We start from the raw sequence: 17,863 nt of genomic DNA on the forward strand, positions 1-17,863 counted from the left end.
ACAAATTAAGTCAACATCATTGTGAACTTACTAAAAACCTAAATTATGGAAAATAATTAACTCATAAACTGTACTCACTATCATAAAATACTAATATGGTGATTGCAATGAAAATTTCCAGAACATTCAAAAGTGAGGAAGAAGAAAACACCACCAACCTGTGTTGCTGTAGTACCATAGGACTTGTAGGGTCAAAGAAGTTTCTCCCCACCAGCTTCATATCTAAAAGTTTCATTACCCTGAAATAAAGAGCAAGAATGGGTTTTCTAGTAGAAGAATTAAAAATAATTAAGTTCAATTGCTCTTAGCTACATTTTCCTTTGGAAGCCTAAAAGAGCAGAAACGTTGATGCTTTGCACAATATACCTTTTATGCTGAGAACACTCTTGCCAAAAGAAAAATAAAAATTACCAAAGTATTTATCTTGCAGTATATGCAACTGACTGCAGATTTTTCTACTAACTAGGTAACCAAAAATCAAGTTGACTTCCCAAGCTCAATTTACATTACTTTTCCCCATTAACTAAACAGAGCACAAGAAAGTCCATTTCCAAATTTGTGAATATCAGTCAGGCATAGGAAGTTATGTTTGTTTCTGGCAGTTCAGCTTACTAAGTAGAAATCAGGTTCTATGTTTCATTTTAAAAAAGGTGGTTTGGGAATAACAGTTTTATGAAAATTTGGGAGTCTGCAGAAAAGTTTAAAAATTATGAGCTGTCTGTATCCAAAAATTCAAAAGACTGGGAAAAATTCTAGCAAAAATTTTTACATGCTACCTCTTCAAGTAGCCCCATCACTGACACCATTAAATATGTACCATAAACATTTGCTTTTAAAGTTCCTGAATGAATGGAAGGAAACTATCTCCCTCTCTCCAGCTACTTCAAACCTACTTTCATATACCCAAATCTGGACAATCACTTGAGATAACTTTTAATAAGTTAGCCTTAATGTCATCCATTTATTTATTAAATGTTTCCAAACTCATCTATATATGCACTATATTTTAATACCATCCAAGCTTCCTGAAGAGCTTTGTTACAAATACAAGACTGAGGTTAAAGAAAATAAGACTTCAGCCGTTTCTCACCGACGGAAAACAACATTGTAGAACGGAATGCACAAGTCAGAACAGGGCTCCAGGATCTTTGTCAACTGAATCTTAATGGTGATCTCGGCACTGTCAGTTTTCCTTTGACTTTTTAACTCAAGAACCTAACAAATAAACATATGCAAGTAAAGAAAAATGACAACACCACCAAGCGCTAATCTAATCCAACTGTGTTCTAGAACACTATAATATCGTAAACATGTTTTATTCTTTACTGTTACTTTGCTGTCCACACTAGACAAAATCACAGCATGACAAGTAGGATTTACGAAAGGATTTGGTAAGAGAAACCCAATGGAGAACTAGCAATAGAGCTCTTTAAATTTGCAATCTTGAACTATTCTTTGTCACTGAGGTCCAAGGCTTCCAACCACTCCTCTTAAGAGAGAAGGGACTAGAAAGGACTCAAATGTAAAAGTTTCTCAGTTTGCAATTTCTTTGTTATGGAGAAGTCTGCCTTTCCTCTCAGAATAGGAAAGTACAACTCAAATGTTCAGGGACACTATGATTTCCCACCACCCATGCTTCGTCCCAAAGTGCACTTCCTATTTGGTCTCACTTGTTGAAGCTTAACAGGCAGATAGAGAATGGATCCATCGAAAGCAGTGATGTTTCCGGTGACAGCTTGATGGTCCTTCAACATGCCAAACCTCATCCTTTTGCACTCCACATTGGGGCTAGAAAATGATAAAGACGATTTTATTTCAGTTTGACTTTACAGCTGTGCGGTAGGTCTGTTAGAGACGCAGTCACTTATGACTACTGCTCCATCTAGTGGTCACATTAAAAAATTGAAATACATCTGACTAAAAATAGAACTCTGACCCAAGGATACTGGCTCACAAAATAAAAACAATCCATAATTCCACCACCCAAACACAACTGCCTTATCATGTCAGTGTACATTCTTCGAGAGTTTAGACCAGAGGGTCAGAAAACTTTTATGGAAAGATTTTACAGGTCATATGGTCTCTGCTACAACTACTCAACTCTGCTAACATAGCACAAAAGCCTCGTAGACAATATGTAAACCAATAAGTATGGTTATGTTCCAGCGAAACTTTATTACAAAAACAGGCAGTGGGCCAGATTTACCCAGCAGGCCTGCCACAGTTTGCTAATCCCTGCTCTAGCGTCTATAGAAATATACACTCTTAAAAATATATTTTAAAAAAATATAGGATTTTACTCTAACCATTTTTCACTCACAGCAATTTCAACTTTTTATCCATTCACTGTCACAAATCTTACAGCTTTGAAAAAGTCCAGTAGCTACTTTGTACAATGATTGTCCCATTAGATCACAGTAACACACAACCTATTCTACAACTTCGAAGTTTAAACAAATCCAAGGCTAAAAAGGGTCAAGCATGTTCAAGTACATGAAGAAAGATAACATCAACAAAAAAATCAAGCGGTAATCCAATATAGTCATCGCCAAAACTAAGCACTCACATGCTAACATCACATTTCAAAATGCTTCTTCTAAAAAATTCACAAATACATGGCATTATGCCCAAGACACTATATTTAAATTTGTCTTTTTAGAGCCCCATGATGTCAAGGAAGCTACAGGATGACCAGTCACTGTAATACATCCTCTCGGTATTCTCTCATCCTCTTCACATTGTGGCTTCAAAGGTCCGCCATCTACAATCTCGAAATTTATAGAATCCATGTCTTCTCCACAGCCTGGTCAATGCAGAGACCCGTGAGGCGTCTCACACTGCTTTCTGTTTCATCATCAGTTGTCAGTCCATTTCCAGAGCAAGTACTCTTCCCTCTCATTAACACCCATCTCCATCCCTTACATTCCAGAACAGGCCCATTCCCACCACCTTCCCCTCTTGCTAGTTCAATTTCACCCAGTTTCCTGACTCCTTCTCTTCACTTGTCATATGTGTTCACCTCCAGTTTCTTACCTCACAGAAACCTTTAAAGCAATTTTCATTCCATTTCTCATTCCTCTTACATACTTTTAAAATAAGTGGCCAATCCACTGGCTATTTCTCATGGCCCAGGCTCTCCTTTGTTCTTTTAATCTCGTTTTTTTCCCCATAACACTAATAAAGCTACTAGAAAATCACCAAGGGTGCCTCTTGAAAGCAAATTCAATAACTTTTTTCCCTGTGGCCAAAGTCAACCACCTCCCCCTCATTGAAATGGGTCCTTCTTTCTGGCTTTATAACCTGTCTTCAGGGTATTTTTCCCCTAACTGTTCCTTTCTTCTCTCTTTCATTCCACTTCTTCTTCTTGTACCACTTAATAGCTGTGCTTCAAAAATTCAGTCTTTCATCTTCCTATTTTCTCCATAAATATTCCAGAACACTCATTTATTTTCACAATTCCAGCTAATAACCTCCAGCTAATGGCTCCCCTGAGATTTTAAAAAAGAACACAGACTAATATAAATTCTTAACTTTTAAAGAAGTATGATAAATCCTAAAGTTACTGATATAAAATTAAAGTTATTTTCTCTGGTTTTTTCACCCTCAAATTTAACCCTAGACTATCACTGGAGAGCCATCAAATGCTGGTACAGCACTCATGCAGGGAGGATCCAGGTATCGTGGGGTGTGTATCTGATACCACTGTGGGGGGGGGGTCTCTTTAAGAAGAGGAATACAAAATTACAGATACAAGATAAGTTAAAAAGGTTATGAAGGGATCTATGCAAGTACAAGGCCCTGAACTTAAGTTTCATTAACTTCACAGAAAATCCACCTCTAACCTCATGCATAAAATTGCACCTATTAAGTTAAAATCTGGATTGGTAATATAGCTAAACACACACAAAAAATGTTAACTTTAAACTTATTGCAAGGATCTGAATATATGAATTATTGTAGGGGGAGGTGCATCAGGAGTTATACAGAAAAACAATTCAGTTATTCCTGTGGAACTACTTCATTACTGCTCTCTAAGAAGTGAACAATACAGGGGGGAAAATAAGCTGTGAATACCTGAAAGTCACATGATATTGATAAACTGCTTCATTATGACACTGTATTTTGATAAGGTTCAATCCCAAAGATTCAGGTGTTCCTTTTGATCCTTGCTTCACAAAAGGCTCTCTAGAAAATAAAAATAAAAAACAAAAGCACCCACATATGCCAAAAACAACAAATAACCCATGCCACAAAAATACAAAGAAAGAAAAGGAAAGGAAAGATAGATTGGGGGAAGTAGTATTTCACACTTTGCTTACAGGTACACAGACCAAGAATCAAGACATACAAAAGAAGCTTTGAAAGCCAGAAGGTAAATTCTTAGCAATCTCTAATTAGAGAAGCAAGGTCACCCTATTTGTCCTAGTAATATCACTAGAATAACTAGGCCAGCTAACTAAGAACATAAGAATTAGTTCTATAGAGAAAAATGAACTGCTGCAATGTATTTCCTAGATAATTTCCTTATCTTCAACATGACAAAGAATTATCTATGTCTGAATTGGGAAGGAAATGAAAAGCCATGAGTAGACTCTAGATAGATACATACTATCATCACTAACCCCATTTCACCTCACCAGGAATTGCCCCACCTCTGTCATTCTCCCCACTGGCAAAAAACAAAACAACCCTGCAGTACCTACCACCCAAGGAGGACTTTAGACACAACAGAACAGAGTTTGCAATACTATGCGAAGCCCTCCTCCACATCATCACCAAGCAGGGAAGGCAGCACTCCTGACTTACTTTTCCTTGTGTTCTGCAGTCCCAAGTGGACGGCGATCCAGGGAGTGCAGTGGGGCCGGGGGCAGAGGTGGCGGAGATGACAGCTGGGCAGGATCCTGAGGATTCAGGCTGAGAGCACCGGGAGCCTTGTATACTCCTCTGCCTATACCACCAGCTGCTCTTCCCATCGGTAGTAAAAAGGCATCCAAATTCCCTCTTCCAAGCATTCTGAAATGTTGAAAGGAGGCAAATCAGAACTTTCTCAATCATGCTTCTATCTATGCCCCATCTAAATGAGTCCCCCAAATCTACACTCTCTTCCTGGAGGAGTCAGCAAAAGGGACCCAAGCATTGGGATTCTCTCCAAATCCAATATGCCAACATGACTCATTCATCAATTGTTATTAATATTGACTCTCAGGGCCAACTTCCATAGCAGAAATTGAGATGGAAGTTTGACCCACCTGGGTTAAAGAACCACTACCATCAGGCTGAACTCTTAAGAGGACAAACAGGGTGGTGAACTGTGCAGTGGAGTACTGCTTTTACCCTCGTCCAAAGACTGACTGCATGAGTAGCTGCTGACTACTCTTGGAAAATACCCATTCTTACCAGGAAACCATGCATTGCTTCTTTGTGAGATAACACAACCCACTTTAGAGTTTCTCTCTAGACTTAGAGATATTTCACCTGAATTTGATGGCTACCCAAGAAGGCAACTTTACCCACCTATTCCAACCAACGGAGGCCTCTGCCATCTTGCTATCTCCAGATGCCAACACTGAAGGATCCAGAAAAGTGGGATGGGGTTCTTCTTTGTCCTTGCGTGCCATACTGGTAGACAAGCCTCGACCTAAAATGCCTCTACCTAAACGGAAGGGTCAAACCCCAGCTGTAACCGTGAGCTGAACATTTTATAAAGAACAGTAATTTTTCTGAAGATAAACTGTGTGAATTTAAGAACAAAGCAAACATATATAACACCACGTTTTCTCAAGTTAGTTTTCCACATACCTAAAGGAGGCATTTCCTGTTCCACAGGGGTCCGGGACACTGTTTCAAGGTCCAGTCCTCGGAACATTGAGACCAAACCCACAGATTCCTACAGAAAGTCAAAGAATAAAGTTATTCTAAGATGTAGTTTAAAACCCCAGAAACACTGTTGGTTTTCTTCAAGTCTTGGTAAATAATAAAAATCATCCACTTCAAATTCTATAAATGTTACAAGAATAAAAATACCTTATAAAAATTGTTTAAATCCTTATGGTCTTAGAAAAAACCACTTCTGTCGGACTTCCCTGGTGGCACAGTGGTTAAGAATCCACCTGCCAATGCAGGGGACACGGGTTCGATCCCTGGTCCGGGAAGATCCCACATACTGCGGAGCAACTAAGCTCGTGCGCTACAACTACTGAGCCTGCGCTCTGGAGCCCACAAGCCACAACTACTGAAGCCCGCGCACCTAGAGCCCATGATCTGCAACAGAAGAAGCCACCGCAATGAGAAGCCCATGCACCAAAACAAAGAGCAGCCCTCGCTCTCTGCAACTAGAGAAAGCCCACGTGCAGCAACGAAGACCCAATGCAGCCAAAAATAAATAAATTTATGTAAAAAAAAAAAAACCCACTTATGTCATATTAGGTTTTCAAGCATAAACAGTTACAGTTCATGATTTGATATACAGTGTAACAAATGCAACAGAATTATTTTTCTAGTTCATTTCCTGTACACCTAAGGTAAGAGAGAACAAGTGTACTGGCTAATAAATTTTCCCAAAAAATGGATCATTTAAGGGTATCAGAATTTTGGGTTTTTTTTAAACAACCTCAACATAACTTGCTACTGTTTTCCTGTAGCAGTCTTGGAAATTCACTACTGTTACACCAATTAGAGTTGCCACATATAGACTCAAGCAATCCATTTGAGTAAAAATACAGGATTACTGTCAATAACGTTTCTTCTTACAGAACATTACATCTGACATCGTCAACCTACTTAAAATTGTCATAACTGCACTATTAGGTTCTTCCTGTATTTGCTAACTCTTTATTCTTTGACATTAATTATAGACAAATACCATTCTTAAAATTACTATATAATTAGGAGATTAAGAATGCATGTCCATGCGAGTATACACACAGCACTAACAATAGCTGAAGATCCTCTTTTTCTTTAAGATTTAGGCAAAGAGCCTTCTGAAAGGAACCATTCTTAACAATTATGACCTTAGAGGCAAGAGTGGCTGCTAATACCATAGAGTCAAACCCAGAGTGGAAATCTAAACACTCACAAAAAACCAAAAGACTGTACCTTTAAACCTATCATTTATGTATGTATATACTTATATTTATAGAAGCTAGAGAACTAAGGCATTTACCCAGGTCCATCTAACATTCATTACGAGGCCCTTTTTCTAGACTTGCAACTCAAGAATTTGAAATATATTCCAAGAGGCGACCACTTGTTCAAGGGGAAAAAAAAACAAACCCTTGCTTTCATATAGGGCTTCCCAGTTTCCTAAGTACCTTGAAATCCCTTATTTGCCCTGATGATAAGCTGTATGCTGCTACTATGTAGGCAGACACAGTCTTACCTTTTGCACTGGCCCACTCTGTGGGCCTGGCTCCTCTCGCTTTCCAAATACATGGCCTCTGCCTGCAGGTCCTGCCCTGCCCAGAGCTGGGTCCAAAGGTTTTGGAGCCTGTTGCCAAGAGCCCGGCATCCGCACAGACTGAGATGGGTGCACAGGAGACGGGCCCCTGAAGGGTGGTCGGACAGGATCCATTGCAAGGCTGCAGAGGACACAGGTGTCCATTTGTTCTGGTTAATTATCTGCCATCATTTTATAATTTAAATGATTCCCAACTGTTTTCCTTTTCCTTCAAGACAGACTCACAAAGCATTTAAAAAAAAAAAAAAAAAAAAAAGCTACTTTGGATCAGAGCAGTGATACTACCAGCCTCCTATATTATGTTCACTTCAAAAGTTTCTGTTTAGCCCAGAATATTCTAAACACTCTCCATCAGCAATCTCTTAAAGGCCAAGCCCTCCTTGAATTTACTTATATTTTCTACCCAAACGGCCTCTTAGAGAACTCAGTCCTGTAAGTTAACTACCAGTTGTAGACGGAAACGCTTTTTATGTATGGGCATGATTTTGCTTTATAAGTAAGCTTATAGTTAACATAGCCATATCATAAAATTTTTTTGTCCATAAATATTTATGGGTTTTGCTTTGTTTTGGGCCACTCTTCTACCAGAGTCCTAATATTTTTCCAGTCTATTTTCACATTAAACTTTTCCATCTCCTCCTTGGTTCCTTAGCTGCTTCTCTGAATCTTTATCCAATTCCTTTCTATAAAACTCTTCTTTCAAACTCTACCAGAACTGAGGTCTCCAGGGTACAGACCCTTTCTGGTTTGAGTCTATGATTCCTGCTGAGTCTCACAGGTGACATTTAACACCTCCCCCCACCCCCCAAGGTAACCAGGGATGATGCTCTTCTCGCCCCTCAAGTCTCAGACTCACTAAGCTTCTTCAAACTCACTTCATTATCTGTAGACTTCAGGACTCCTTCTTTCAGGGGCTCCCTTCATTGTCTGGACTCACCCCGGATCCCTGAAGAATCTTTTGTAACCAACAAGTAAGCCTCTTCTTAACTTTTGCAAATGTGTCTTAAGTATTAGCTACAGAGAAATCAGGCCATGCGTATAAGGAAAAGACTGACACACAATTCCTAAGTCAACTATAGGTGAAGGCAGTTCAGGATCTGGCAAAAATTTTTTAAATAAATTATTATCTTTTACACTAAAATGGGAGGATATGCCTCCCTTACTCAAAGGCTACTACAGTTCTCCCCTTTAATTGTTTAAACTCCTTTTCAGTTAGCTTGGCCTCCTGACTCACACCTTCTTGCCACCACTGGAAGAAACCAGAACAATCAGTAGCCTAACTGGTACACACTGAGAGGCACTGTAACACCTACCAATTACAGGATTTCTGGAATCCTCTTCTTTCTCCACCCCTCCTCACCTCCACCATCACTTCTACAGATTCAGGCCCTCCCTTAATGTGGATTTTCTCCTTTGCTTAGTTAGCAGGTGGCTGGCTGACTATAAGGTACAAGCGAGGAGAGTCCAAGGACAGGCAGGTCCCAGGACCGGCGAGGCCTAGGTTCCCCACCCCTCCAGGTGCAAGCTCCGGGCTGGGGCATATAGACTGGGCCTAACCAGAAAAGAGGTTCCTGAAGGCAAATACTACACCCCTTCCACCCTGGAGAAAGCATCATTCCCCAAACCAAAACTCCCCTGGGCGTCCTGCCCACCCCTTGTGCGCGAGTAACACTCACGCCCGCCCAAACCCCTCTCCCCATCAGAGTCCCCTCGCTCCCCAGGCACCACCTTCCCACCTCTCCGAGGTCCTGCGTTCCTCCTACCCCCCCACCCCCCAGCTTCAAATAACCACTCCCCGCCCCCGCCCCAGGCCCAGGCTCCACCCAGGGGCCCACAGCCCCTCGCGGCTACCCAGGGATATGGGGTGAGAAGACAGGGGAGGGTCCGAGTGGGCCGGAGGGGCCCCCGTTCACCACCAAGAGCTTGAGCGAAAGCGCACCTGGCCTGTAGCAGAGCGACCTCGGCTTCCCCGGCCTTCCACACCTGCGTCCCCTCCTCTCACCAGCATTCGAGCCCTCGCGCAGCTCAGCGGGGCCTCAAGAGAACCCTGCGCTCAGCGCTCGCGCAGCGCTACGGGCCCACATGTTCCAGACCCCAAGTTCCCGTACTCTCGCGGGGCCTCAGGGGCTGAACCCATTGGCCAAACAACGTGCCACTCACAAGAGCCAGCGGTCTCATTGGCTCTTCTGTAAAGAGTGCCTCCCTCTCCCGTTCCAGCAGCTTCGCTCTATCACTAGGTTCATCCGAAAGGGGTGCTCCAAGTCGGGGTCCAGAAGCTAGGAGTGAAGCTAAGCATTAAAATGTGTTACGTTTTTAAGATCCTGACTCCCATGCCGTGGGCAACTCCTGTAAACAGAGTTAGCTTACACGCTCATGTAGAGATTGACTTGCCCCATCCTTCCCAGTTAGAGGATATAAGGATGTGGCTGATGAATAGGAAAGAGCTTGAGTTGACGTTCAAACACCTAATTACGTGATCTCTAAGCCTCACTGTACTTATATATAAAACTGGAAGAAAATCATCCATTCATAGGATTGTATGGAAATGTACATACTTTAATGAGATGATGCGTGTAAAATACCTGGCACAAGGAGAAGATTGCCTGCAATAAATTTTGCCTATCGTTATTATTTATTGATGCCTGAATCTGTGAGCCAAGAAGAGCTTTCTTCAAACTATGTAAAAGCATTGGTGGTTAACTCTGCAGCTACGGTATATTTTCCAAATAAATAAAGATTTCTCTCCCTCTCCAATCATTTTGGCAAATAACTGCACCACTCTCCAACCCCAAGTTTTCTGAGGTGGTTGGGGTCAAGCTTCCAGAGACCTTGGCTGATGTTGTAGAGATATGTAAATACTCTATATGGAATAGGGCTAGACGCGGCTTTTCCAAGCCTCAGTTATCTCATACCTCGTTTTAATCCATACAATCAAGGACTCTCCTCTCCTTCCCAAAACAGAATAGTTTGAAAATCATTGGAGCAGGATAATTTCCAAAGCGGGAATCTAATTGGCGGGATAGCCCTTCCCTCTTTGTATATGTTGTTTGTTTAACATTATATGTGAGTTCTTCTACCTCACAGCCTTCCTACTTTACAATGTTACAATGTTATGTTATAATAACATGGATACTGAATTCTGTTGTTCATGCCAACATTTAGTAGCAAGTGCACTCAAAAATAGTTATACAAACTGTTTTGTAAACTTGATAAAAGTCCCAGTTCCCTGTCCTTATATGTACTCTGACCAAACCTTGCATGAAAGATTAATTCCATACCTAGGAAACAATATTTCAGCAGCTCTTTACAACAGCAATTCTCAGGTAATTTTCTGAAGCTGTCAGTTTTTGAATCTAAACCCAGCACCATTACAAAGGATATACACATTGGGTTCCCTAGATTTCTATACATGTCATGCAAGAGTAGACAGGATAGAGAAATACCCTGTACAATATTTCTAACCAACCCACACATAATGAATACTAGTTATTTCACCAAAGGAAAATCCACATAGTCTCAGTGTTGACTGGAAATTAAGATAGTTGAAGCTCTCTAAAGTGTGGACATCTGCTTAGAAGCTTTCAAAAGCTAATCAACCTCTCCTGGGTTTACATTCCCCAACAGGACACTTCAGTTGTTAATTAACCATACCTAGGATATTGATTTAAAAGAGCACACACATATTGTACTGTTTAAAGTATTTAAAATTAAATTACAGATGATATTTTCATAACGCCAAATTCTGTCCACTTGGCCTTGCCAGGCTTTAAAATTCAGGGTGAGTATGGCCCTGTCACTATATACAATCTGGATTTTCCCAGGTAGTCATGACATCAAAGAGTCTGGCCCTTTGTCCCCAGTAAGTATTTCCATTCTGACCATAAATCCTGATTTGTTGTTGTTATTGTTGTTGAGAAAATAAAGTCACCAGAGCCACAGCAAGACTAATGGCAGAAAATGACATTACCTGTTTGGCCTAGAAACTACAGGGAGGATTTAATTGAAATTGGACTTACATTTATAGTACCTCTGGGTTCCAGGCAGAGGTAAACACAGATCCTCCCAGGAGAAATACACCCTCCACCTGGCACTCAAAATTTCCGCACAGGAACTCACAAGAAAAAATAAATCACAAAACACATTAGGGTCAATAAAATGGGTGAACTGTTTTGATTGTTTGTTGGGTTGTTTTGTTTAAATTAATTTTAAAAACACACATTAGGCTCAATAAGAAGACAAACAACACAATTTTTTAAATGGGCAACAGATATGAACTGATCTTTCACCAAAGAAGATATACAAATGGGTAAAAATCACATGAAAATGTGCTCAACACCATTAGTCATTACGGAAATGCAAACAGACAAAAACACAGTAAGATATTTCACACCCACTAGAATGGCTATAATAAATAGGACAGATAATAACTATGATAGTTACTTTTATGTATCAGTTTGGCCAACAGGTACCCAGATATTTGGTCAGACATTATTCTGTGTTTCTTGGAAGGTGTTTTGGATGAAATTAACATTTGAATTGGGAGACGGGGTAAAACAGACTGCCCTCCCTATTGTGGATGGCCTCATCCAATCAATTGAAGGCCTAACTAGGACAAGAAGGCTTACCCTCTCTGGATTAAGAGAGAATTTTTCTCACCTGACTGCCATTGAACTGAAATATCACCTTTTTCCTGCCTTCTGACTCAAACGAAAGCATTGGCTCTTCTGGGTCTTAAGTCTGCAAGCCTTCAGATTGGAACACCACCACTGGCTCTCCCGGTTTTCAGGCCTTTGGATTTGGACTAGAACTACACCATTGGCTCTCCTGCAACTCCACTGAAGATCTTGGGATTTGTCAACCTCCATAATCACATATTATAATTCCTTAGTAGAAAGTGTATGTATATATAAATAAATAAATAAATAAAAATATATGTATGTGTGTGTGTGTGTATATATATATATATATATATATATATATATATATATATATATATATATATAATCTCCTAATGGTTCTGTTTCAGTGGAGAACCCTGACTAATACAGACTGTGGTACCATGAAGTAGGGTGCTGATGTAAAAAATACATAAAAATGTGGAAGTGGTTTTGGAGCTGGGTGATGGGTATAATTGGAAGACTTTTGAGGTACATGGTAGAAAAAGCCTAGATTTCCTTGAAGGGACTCTTGGTAGAAATATGGATGTTAAAGGTGCTTCTGGTGAGGTCTCAGACAGAAATGAGGAACATGTTATTGGAAACTGGGAGAAAGGTCATCCTTGTTATAAACTGGGAAAGAACTGGCTGAATTGTAGTCTTGTGCTTTGTGGCAGGTAGAACTCACAAGCAATGAACTTGGATATGTAGCTAAGGAGATATCTAAGCAAACTGTTGAGGCGTGACCTGGCCTCTCCTTCCTGCTTATAGTAAAATGTAAGAGGAGAAAGATAAATTGAAAGAAAGATTAAGCAAAAAAGAATCAGAGTTTGAAGATTTGGGAAGTTCTCAGCCTATCTATAGTGCAAAAGTGAGAAAGTTTGTTCTGGAGAGAACACCCAAGGGTGTGGCTAGACAATCGCTCTATTAGGAGATTATCCATGGTTAACTATGGAGTTAATCAGCTATCTCAGCAGAAGCTAGAAGCAAAAATAAGATTATGTTGAACAGCAGCAGAGACACTGCCAGTTTGGACCAAAAGGAACAGAGACTGGATGAAATAAAGGAAGGCTTTCTAAAGGATGGCTTTTGGACTTCTGGGATTCTACAGGACAGGACAATAGAGCGATTCAACATGCTTAATCCTTTAAGAAAAGGGAAGAATAACCCCAAAGGTGATTCAGCCATCACCAGTGCTGCCACTGTCACCACAAGCCTATGTGACAAAGCTATTTCCTCTTCATAGCTTCACAGCTGGAGAGGAATATTGCTCCAGGATGAATCATACCTCAAGTCTCACCAATATCTGATTTAGATGATGTCTAGATGAGATTTTGGACTTGGAATTAATGCTGGAGTAGGTTAAAACTTTTGGAGCTATTGGGATGGGGTGAATGTATTTTGAATGTGAGAAGGACATGAATTTGGCGGGACCGGAGGGCAGGATGTTATGAACTGAATTTTGTCCCCCCAAGAGTCATATGTTGAAACCTAACCCCCAACGTCACTGTATTTGGAGCAGGGCCTCTGGGGAGGTAACTAAGGTTAAATGAAGTCATAAGGTAGGGCCCATCTCATAGCATTGGTGTCCTTAGAAGAAGAGACACCAGAGATCTCTTTCTTTCCCTGTGAGCAAAGAGGAAAGGCCATGTGAAAACACAATACTACAAGAAGGTAGCTGTCTACAAGTCAGGAAGATGAGCCCTCACCAGAAACCAAATTTGCCAGCGCCTTGGTCATGGACTTCTAGCCTCCAGAACTGTGAGAAAATAAATGTCTGTTGTTTAAGCCACCTTGTCTGCGGTATTTTGTAATGGCAGCCCTAGCTGATTAATGCAGTAATAAAGTCAGCAAGGATGTTGTGCTGTAAGTGCCTGACATTAAGCTTTTTTTTCATTGTAATTCAAGTGCCTGATATTAAGCTTCTCATTGCCAAGACACCCGTTTCAAAGACGTCCATCTCAAATAAACATGCTGCCATCTAAATAACTAGATAAGGAACCAGGACACCTCCACCCACGAAGTTCCCCTTGTAGAAAGCCCTGGGTGATGCTGACCTCTTGAGTGCTCCTGCTTTTTCCTCCCCATGCCCTAATTCCTGCTCTTGGGATTCATTCATTCACTCATTTATTTTGGGTGGCGGGGCCTGCAGGTTTTGTTTCTTGACTGGTCCACGGGGTGGTAGGAAGTTGCACTACAGGCCACCTCACCGGGCCCCTGGCTCTGGCTGTGTCTGCCTTCTTCTGCTCCTGCTGTTGTTGGAGCAGCCGGGGCTCTGACTCAAACTCCTTCATGCGTTCCCCGTAGTCCATGTGCTCGCAGTAGTCCCAGCTGTGCTGTCGTGCTTGCAGGCCAGGAAGTCGGGGAATGTGACAGCTTACACCTGAGAAGCCCGATGAGTTAGTGAGCTAGTGAGCGCAGTAGTCATGCTGATGAAGCACCAGCTGCGCCTTGCTCCACCTGCAGCTGAGGGGCTACCATCCCATGCTCCTTGCACCTGAGGAAGCCATAGTTGGCTGGGAAGGTGGGCATCTGGAGGGGGTCAGGCTCCCCCAGTGCATCACCCAGCTAGCGCCTGGCCAGGTGCACCCCCCACCATGTCTGCTGTTGCTGCAGGTTCCTGTGGGAGTCCATGCTCTTAGGTTTTAAATTCACCAATGAAGAGTGAACCTGCAAAACCCTAGCCACCCCACTCTCAACCTTAATAAAGGCAGAACTGCAGGTTCTCACTTTCTATCTGTCTCTGTGTCTGTCTCTGTCTCTGTATCTCTGTGTCTCTGTCTCTCTGTTTCTCTCTCTGTCTCTGTGTCTCTGTCTCTGTCTTTCTCTGTGTGTCTTTCTCTCTCTGTGTCTCTGTCTTTCTCTCTCTGTGTCTCTGTCTCTGTCTCTGTCTCTCTCTTCTGTCTCTCTCTATCTGTCTGTCTGTCTGTCTCTCTGTTTCTCTCTCTCTCTATATATATATATATGTATATATTTCCCCATGACCTTGCTGTGTGGCCCTCAGGCATGCCATGTACCCTCCAGCACTTGATTTTTCAAAGTTCCCTGATGGTTGCTGCTGTGGTGCATCCTGCAGTCATAATAAGAACCCAACGGCCAGTCCAGCCACAGCAGTGGCTCAGGTCATATAAGCAGATAGGTTAGGGGGTGCACCACTTTGGAAAACATTTGGCAGTTTCTCAAAAAGTTAAACAAAAAATTTCCTAGGAACCAAGAGTTCCACTTCTTGGTAACTACCTAAGAGGAATGAAAACATATGCTCCCACAAAACTTGCATGCATACATTCATAGCATCAATTTCTATGAGAGCCAAAACCTGAAAACCAATTAAATGCTCATCAACTGGTGAATGGATAAGCAAAATGTAGTGTGTTCATACAATGGACAGATTCAGCATTAAAAAGGAACAAACTACTATGCTATGCCATGGAGGAACCTCAAAACACGTTATGTTAAAAGATGAAGCCAGACACAAGAAACCATATATTGTATGATTCCATTTATATGAAAAGTCTAGAAAAGACAAATATATAGAGACAGAATGTAGACAAGTGGTTGTCTGGGGCTGGAAGTGGGAATGAGGATGAACTGTTACTGGGCCTGAGGGATTTTATTAGGGTGATAACAATGTTCTAAAACTGATTTGTGGTGATGTCTATACCACTCATTAAATTTACCAAAAATTATTGAATACTCTAATAGGGTAAGTTTTATGATATGTAAAATAGATCTTAATAAAACCTCCTTTAAAAACATTAGCAAACAAGCAGAAAATACAGTGAATAGAACCAGATCCACAAAAATTTCAAAAAAAGAATCACTGGACCCAGAATATAAATAAATCTTGAATACATTTTAAGAAATAAAGGTGGCAATTAAAACCATGAGTAAGAGCAAAGGTTATCAAAATTGACTAGGCAGATTTGAAAAAGAACCAAAATAGGACTTCTACAAATGAGTAATATAAAAATTGAAATTAAATATTCAGAATAAAAGTTACACAAGAAAAAAGACACAGCTGAAGGAAGACGTTGTGAATTAGAAGATAAATCTGGTGGTGCAGTGGTTGGGAGTCCGCCTGCCAATGCAGGGGACATGGGTTCGAGCCCTGGTCTGGGAGGATCCCACATGCCGCAGAGCAACAAGGCCCATGTGCCACAACTACTGAGCCTGCACTCTAGAGCCCGTGAGCCACAACTACTGAACCCGTGTGCCACAACTACTGAAGCCCATGTGCCTAGAGCCCATGCTCCACAACAAGAGAAGCCACCACAATGAGAAGCCTGCACACCACAACGAAGAGTAGCCCCCGCTCGCTGCAACCAGAGAAAAGCCTGAGCGTAGCGGCAAAGAGCCAACGCAGCCAAAAATAAAATAAATAAAATAAAATAAATTTTTTAAAAAAGATAAATCTGAAGTATTTACCCATACTGTAGAACAGAGGTACCAAAAAAAAAAAAAGTAAAATATGAAAAAGAGGTTGAGAGACATGGAGAATAGAGTTAGAATAAAAGGTCCCATAGAGTTTGAGAAGGAGAGTATATGGAGAAAAGAGGAAAGACAATATTTAAAGAAGTAATAACAGAATTTTCAGAATCAGTGAAAGATACAAATCTTTAGAATCAGGAAGCCCAGTGAATCTCAAATAGAAAAGTAAAAAGAAATCTACACTTAGCACATCATAGCTGTACTGCAGAATATCAAAGCTAAAGAAAAGATTTAAAAAAACAATCACAGAGAAAAAACACATTTCCTATAAATGAATGAAAACTGGCTCAATAGAAAAAGCCTGGGGACTTTCCTGGTGGTCCAGTGGTTGAGAATCCTCCTTCCAAAGCAGGGGATGTGGGTTCGATCCCTGGTCTGGAAACTAAGATCCCACATGCCACAGGGCAACTAAGCCCGTGCACCACAACTAGAGAGAAGCCTGCATGCCACGGCAAAAGATCCCGTGTGCCGCAACTAAGACATGACGCAGCCAATATAAATAAATAAATATTTTTTAAAAAGAAAAAGAAAAAGCCTGGAAGACATTGGCGCGCGCACACACACACACACACACACACACACACACACACACACACACATCTCCACAGGCCTGAAAGTTTAAGGGAAAAAAAGAACTGTCAACCTAGAAAATGCATATCCAGTGAAATTTTCTTCCTAGAACAATAGTAAAATAAAGCATTTTTGGACAAACACAGAGATTTACCTCTAATAAACCCTCTGTAAAGGACTTTCCAAACACTAAAATGAAGAAAAATGACCCCAGAGGGAAAGTCTGAGATGAAAAAAGGAATCGTAAGTAAAGTAGTTGATTGAATAAAGTAATAATAATAATGTATAAGAGGAGGATGGCTTATCCTAGATTCCTCAGGAGGCAGAGACTGAGACAAAGGTTTAGCACAAGGATCTTATTGGAAAGTGTGATCCCAAGGAACAGGAGTGAGGAATGGAGGGAGAGAGAATGATGCAGGGAGGGAGAGAAAATTCATTCAAGGATGCATTACCGGGACTTCCCTGGTGGTCCAGTGGTTAAGACTCTGTACTTCCACTGCAGGGGGCGCAGGTTCGATCCCTGGTCAGGAAAATAAGATTCCCAAGTTTGTCACCGCTACAGAGTTCTGGTTGCTCCATCTCTGGGGACCATTTGAGAAGCCATAGGAAGTACACGTCAAGACTACTAGTCCTGGGACTTCCCTGGTGGCACAGTGGTTAAGACTCCGTGCTCCCAATGCAGGGGGCCTGGGTT

General features: G+C 41.2%; 1 protein-coding gene across 1 annotated transcript in view; it reads right to left on the reverse strand.

Annotated features, from left to right (window-relative positions):
* The window catches only part of PIWIL2 (piwi like RNA-mediated gene silencing 2), an 85,972-nt gene extending 76,483 nt beyond the window's left edge, over positions 1-9,489 (reverse strand). The window contains exons 1-9 of the mRNA XM_059926255.1: positions 9,396-9,489; positions 7,379-7,577; positions 5,800-5,887; positions 5,515-5,653; positions 4,807-5,013; positions 4,075-4,185; positions 1,671-1,788; positions 1,091-1,215; positions 159-239 (exon numbers count right to left, since the gene is read on the reverse strand). Coding sequence (XP_059782238.1) covers positions 159-239; positions 1,091-1,215; positions 1,671-1,788; positions 4,075-4,185; positions 4,807-5,013; positions 5,515-5,653; positions 5,800-5,887; positions 7,379-7,570 — 1,061 coding nt within the window. The 5' untranslated portion in view covers positions 7,571-7,577; positions 9,396-9,489. The remainder of the gene's footprint in view (positions 1-158; positions 240-1,090; positions 1,216-1,670; positions 1,789-4,074; positions 4,186-4,806; positions 5,014-5,514; positions 5,654-5,799; positions 5,888-7,378; positions 7,578-9,395) is intronic.
* Between the last annotated feature and the right edge of the window lie 8,374 nt (positions 9,490-17,863).

Source organism: Balaenoptera ricei, chromosome 6, assembly GCF_028023285.1.
Source record: "Balaenoptera ricei isolate mBalRic1 chromosome 6, mBalRic1.hap2, whole genome shotgun sequence".
In the NCBI taxonomy this organism is placed as follows: Eukaryota; Metazoa; Chordata; class Mammalia; order Artiodactyla; family Balaenopteridae; genus Balaenoptera; species Balaenoptera ricei.